Source organism: Ctenopharyngodon idella, chromosome 17 (assembly GCF_019924925.1).
Source record: "Ctenopharyngodon idella isolate HZGC_01 chromosome 17, HZGC01, whole genome shotgun sequence".
Classification (NCBI taxonomy): domain Eukaryota; kingdom Metazoa; phylum Chordata; class Actinopteri; order Cypriniformes; family Xenocyprididae; genus Ctenopharyngodon; species Ctenopharyngodon idella.
Window position 1 is genome coordinate 1,332,836 of NC_067236.1, and position 5,250 is coordinate 1,338,085.

Genomic DNA, 5,250 nt, shown 5'->3' on the forward strand with positions numbered 1-5,250 from the left:
ATGGTAAAATAAATAAAAAACATTGCATTTTATTATTATATCCGTTCCTTCACTTAGTATTACTCTTTCAGACATTCAAAAATACAAATCCTATACAAAGAATCACGTTCACAGATAATGAAGGCAAAAATGAAGGCCTTTATCTGGATGTCTTTTCACGAGGCACTGAAGAATAGTTCCTGGGTGTGTGTTAAAGAGGAGAGCATACTGTAGCATACTAGACAATAGGATCCGCACGACTAACCTGCACTTTCTTTGTTCTTGTAGGTTCTAATCAAATAGGCTTCCCCCATAAATCTTCCCTTTGACGTTTGTGATATCAGATGTGATTAATGCTTCACTGCTCTTTAATAAAGGACTCGCTGTACATTTCTAGTGTTCTCGACAGACAAGGCATCGATAGCGCAGCGAACACCAATGGGACTGGTAAATACATATATTTTTTCTGCACTCTATAGAAGAAAAGCTTATATATAGAACCTTAAAGGGTTCTGTCAGGTGCTATTTAGAACCATTTAGGGATTTTATGGATTTAGTTTTAATTAATTTTGTTTTAAATCATCTTTAATTAAATGTTATGAATTAAACAGCTCGTAAACATACTTTATCACTAGAAAAAAATGAAATAACCTGTTAAACATAAAAGTAGCCTATTGAGCAATCATTTAAGAAATTTCTCCTTATCTGGGACTTTTGGTTCTATACGTATGTCATGTTTAGTTCAGTCATGTTTAATTCTTTGTCTTTAGTTTTAGGGGCTGTTTACACGACACTGTTTTCAACTAAAAACGGAAAACTTTTTATGTGTTTTGGCTGTTCATTTACATGACAGCGGCATTTTGGGGGCCTGAAAACACAGTTTTGAAAACGTGATTCAAAGTGTAAGTTTACTGTTATTGTCTGCGTATAGAGTACCTCAGGGATGACGTGTTTTTGTAGGCAAAACCCAGAAGCGAGTTAGCATTTTAGGACTTCCGGTTCCATCGCCCTTAAGTCTATGGGTTTTTTTAATGGCTTTTTGCTAAATCGCCTGAAAAAAGGTCTGTGGTTAACAAAGCCTCTAAATATTTTCACGTTTTGATCTATGACATAAAACACACCAGTTATAACCCACTTGTGATTTTTTTAAAATCTTTATTGTGTCTTAAAAACAAACAAATTGCTAAAAGGGACTACTTCCTTTGGCGGGGACTTTAGACGTCGTCATGACAAACAGGACATTTGGACAGCATTTCTCATGAAAAAGTGGATAAGAGTTCATACACAGCGCAGATCATAATCAGCGATTTTAAATAAAGTTGTTTTTTAAATAAAGTTTGAGGAAGCTTGGTGGTGGTGATGCGACCATGGTGTGCTGTAGTCCGTTTATAGCCTACTGTTAGCTTTTTATATCTGACGACTTTATTTAGGCTTCAAAATATATAAATGTTGTGTTAACTTGTAAAGATTATCTTGATAGACAAAACGTGTAAGTGTCATAACCCCTTGTTAAACACAGAGCTTTTTTTTTGCGATTTTCCAAAAGTCTATGGGAAAAATGCATAGGCTTTCGATCGAGGGAACCCGTGCGCCGCTAACTTCCAGGTTGGCCTACAAAAACACGTCATCCCTGAGGTACTCTATTACGTGTTCAGTCTATTGATGCGTAGATTTTCTTTACAAAGTGACATCGCCAACTACTGGCCTGGCGTGAATAATACAGCGTTTTTTGTCGTTATCGTGGATCCGTGTGAACAGGGATCATTTTGACAACGTTGCCATCTGTAGGCGAAAAACTCAAAGGAAAAATGTTTCTGTTTTTAGTACATCTTTGTCGTGTAAACGTACCCTTGGGGGCCGTTTACACTACACTGTTTTCAACTATAGAAAACTTTATGCGTTTTGACCGTTCATTTACACAATAACATTTGGGGCCTGAAAACACAAGCTTTTCAAACGGGTTTCAAAGTGAAAGTTTTTGAAAAAAGATACTGTTATCGTCTTCATGTAAACTACAAAAATACAAATTTGTGAAAACGGTGACGTCATGCACATGCGTATTACGTGTTCAGTCTATAGGTGTGTAGTGTTTCTTTACAAAGTGCCATCGCCAGCTACTGGCCTGGCAGCAAAAACAGTGTTTTTATTCGTTTTTGCGGATCCGTGTGAACCGGGATCATTTTGACAACGTTTTCGTCTGTACGCGGAAAAAATCGAAGGAAAAACATTTCCGTTTTTAGTACATCGTTGTCATGTAAACACCCTTAGTTTTCATTGTCTTGCCTAGTTCTAGTTCGTTCATTAGTTGTCATAGTTTTAATTAGTCCTCACCTGTTCCCTGTTCAGTTGATTACTTTCCTCATGTATTTAAGCCTTCAGTCTTCTTCAGTTCTGGGTCTTGTGTTGAAGATACATTCTAGTGTGTATTGCTGTGTTGTTCCTGGTGTTTATTAAATGTTATGTCAGCGTCTTTCTGCCTCACGAATCTTTGGATCATTACTACAGCTAAACTGTGACAATAGATCCCTATTGAGCCCTTTTCTTTCTAAGAGTGTGACGTGATTATGTATTTAAAATGTAGTTTCATGATATCTTTACTTTTTTTTTTTTTCTTTCAGCATAACTCTCATCCAAAGCTTTACCCCGGAGATATTCTTGAGTTTCCCGGCAACAGTTACTTTTCTCATTTTGGAGTTTACTATGGTGAACGGGACGGAGTTCCTTACGTGGCCCATCTGACCATCAGAGGTGAGTGTGTGTGAGTTAGTGTGAAACCTGAAATCATGAAAGCTCATAACGCTTCTCCCATCATCTCTCTTCAAGATTCAGACACCAAACTCCTCCTTTTCGGCCGAGCTATAAACGCTGCGGTAAAGCTTGACCCGCTTGATGTGGTTGGGAAGAAGTACAAGGTAAGAAACTACTTGGATGACAAGCATCCACCTCGAGATTTCTACAATCTCATCAAGCCGGAAATCGATGACGTCATGACAAAAAACATCACCTTTGACATCCTGTTCAACAACAGCGAACATCAGGCCACAATGTTTCGATACGGGGTTAAAAAGTCAGAGCAGGTAAGAAATGTTTTCTAATTCTAAACATGACTATGCTTTTAAATCTGATACATCATCTTTGTCATTGTAGAGTTGATGACTTATTACATTTGTCTAATTTGAATGAAAATGTTACTTTTAGCTTTTCATATTAAAATGTAATTAGGTTGTTCTGGAAAACATCATTAACATTTTTGTAACATTTTTGAAAATTGTTTCCAGATTGAAAAAGTCTATTCCAAGATCGTTCCCACCTGGAAAGAATTATTTGAGAAGAAAAAGATTTAAGAGCTGCATGAAGACAGAGTTCAAGATCATACAAAAACATACTTTCTTCCTTAAATAATTCTTAAAAGGAACAAAATATTGGAACGTACTGATGTAAAATATACAAAATGATTTGGAGTTGCATACAGTCTGAACAAATGAAAAGCTTAAATACTCTTTATTGTATCGAATGTTTAGTTATATGGGTATTGAATCTTCTGGTTCAAGTCTCCACAAGGAGGCGGCAGAGAGTCAAAGTTTTATTGGGCTAAACGAGGCGAACAGCAGGAATGATTAAATGTCTACATTAAATGTCAGCAAAATGTCTTTTACATGTTTAAAAATGTTTGTCTCGTTCGTAACTAGCATGGAACTGATCATTTAAATGTCTCTGGCCTTTTATTAAATGTGATAATATACAGATAATCAGGTGCAAAAGCCAACAAACATTTTGTAAAACTAGAAAGTGTTTATTAAAATAAAACTAGTATAGAAATGAGAAATTAAATGTCTCTTACCTTATAGATTTATACTATAAATGTGATGCATAATCTACAGATTTTAATGTAGAAAAGCCAACTAACATTTTGTAAAACTGGAAAATTATTAAAAAGGGTTCAACGAAAACTATGAGTCATTTCTGATCAATGCATTATATATATATATATATATATATATATATATATATATATATATATACACTTTTTCCCCACTTTAGTTCTATCTGCCCAGTAGGAGGCAAACGCCAACGCTGGAAGGAAAAAAATGACTGAAGAGCCTCTCGTTGCTTTATTTTGGACGATCTCAGTGTTCACTGTGGCATGACGGAAAAGGATGCAGATGTGCAGTAGGTGTGAGAGGGACAGTTCCCTAAACGAGGGTGGTAGAAAAAGTCATAAGACTAACCATAAATATAAACATAAAGGGAAGCCTCCCCATCATATAGGATATGTTGCGCCATGTAGGCTGCATATAATTTCTCGCCAATAATTCAAATCGGTTTTAATACTCAATAAGGAATTGTTGGTTCAGATGAGTTTGCCAAATATCACAAAACTTAGATGACGTCATTCACCAGACGACAATTGCGTAAGTCTGTAACCATAGCAACAGAACACTCTCCCAGACAACAGGAAACGTTCTCAGTACTTTGGTTTGGTAGTAACATTAGAACGTTCATTCAAAGTTGTCTGGTTTTTAATAATGTTTGTAGAACGTTTGAATAAAAACGATGTTTATTCATTTTTCAATGAACGTTTTAGTTGTACATTCATCCAACATTTTTAAAAAGTTATCACTGTTGTTTCAAAACGTTTGATGTTTATTTTTGTTTATTTGTTTACTTAATATTTTGTTGGGGAATTTTACAGTTAAAGACCCAAAAGACCAGATATGATGAATAAAGACCCGGAGTCAGAGTTATAAAAAATAATAAATTTAAGAAAATTTTACTGAAGAATAGTTTGCAGTTTCATCAGCAGAAGCCAGCTTCAAGTCTCACAAGGAGTTCTTAGGCCGCTCTGCGTACATTCACATTTCCATAACAATTATACTCTAACAGAGTCCACTAACTACGTCATTACTTCAGGTTGAATGATTCTGATTGGCTAAGAAAATAGACAAATTTGGTAATCTTCCACACATGGACAGATAGTCAGAAGCATATCTCCATTCGTCACGATGCTGACGAGGGGACCCTGGATTTAGGTACTGGATGTCCTTTTGGGTTCATGACATGGCGTCTGCTGGTCTGAAGCAGAGTGCCAGTTGTCCACCAGTACAAAGGACCTGCACAGAACACTTAGCGCACATACACAGATACACATGTGTCACAGCTTCTCCAAGGTTGAAGTTGATCTGAGCTCTGCTCTGAGCAGGAAACTTTCCCAAAACATACTGAGAACATGTTCTTTTCTCTCAGTGAGAGGTACAGACAATATTCAAAATT

At 36.2% G+C, this 5,250-nt stretch overlaps 1 protein-coding gene across 1 annotated transcript; it reads left to right on the top strand.

Annotated features, from left to right (window-relative positions):
* The first annotated feature begins 228 nt into the window (after positions 1-228).
* Positions 229-3,929, top strand: plaat1l (phospholipase A and acyltransferase 1-like). The gene is made up of 4 exons (XM_051869239.1): positions 229-426; positions 2,598-2,727; positions 2,803-3,056; positions 3,258-3,929. The coding sequence occupies exons 1-4, from the start codon at positions 418-420 to the stop codon at positions 3,321-3,323; spliced, it is 459 nt and encodes a 152-aa protein (XP_051725199.1). The 5' UTR covers positions 229-417; the 3' UTR covers positions 3,324-3,929.
* The last annotated feature ends 1,321 nt before the right edge of the window (positions 3,930-5,250 follow it).

Coding starts and splice junctions, on each gene's coding strand:
- plaat1l (XM_051869239.1), top strand. Junction 2,728..2,802: donor GGCCCATCTGACCATCAGAG/GTGAGTGTGTGT, acceptor TCTCTCTTCAAG/ATTCAGACACCAAACTCCTC. Junction 3,057..3,257: donor GGGTTAAAAAGTCAGAGCAG/GTAAGAAATGTT, acceptor AATTGTTTCCAG/ATTGAAAAAGTCTATTCCAA.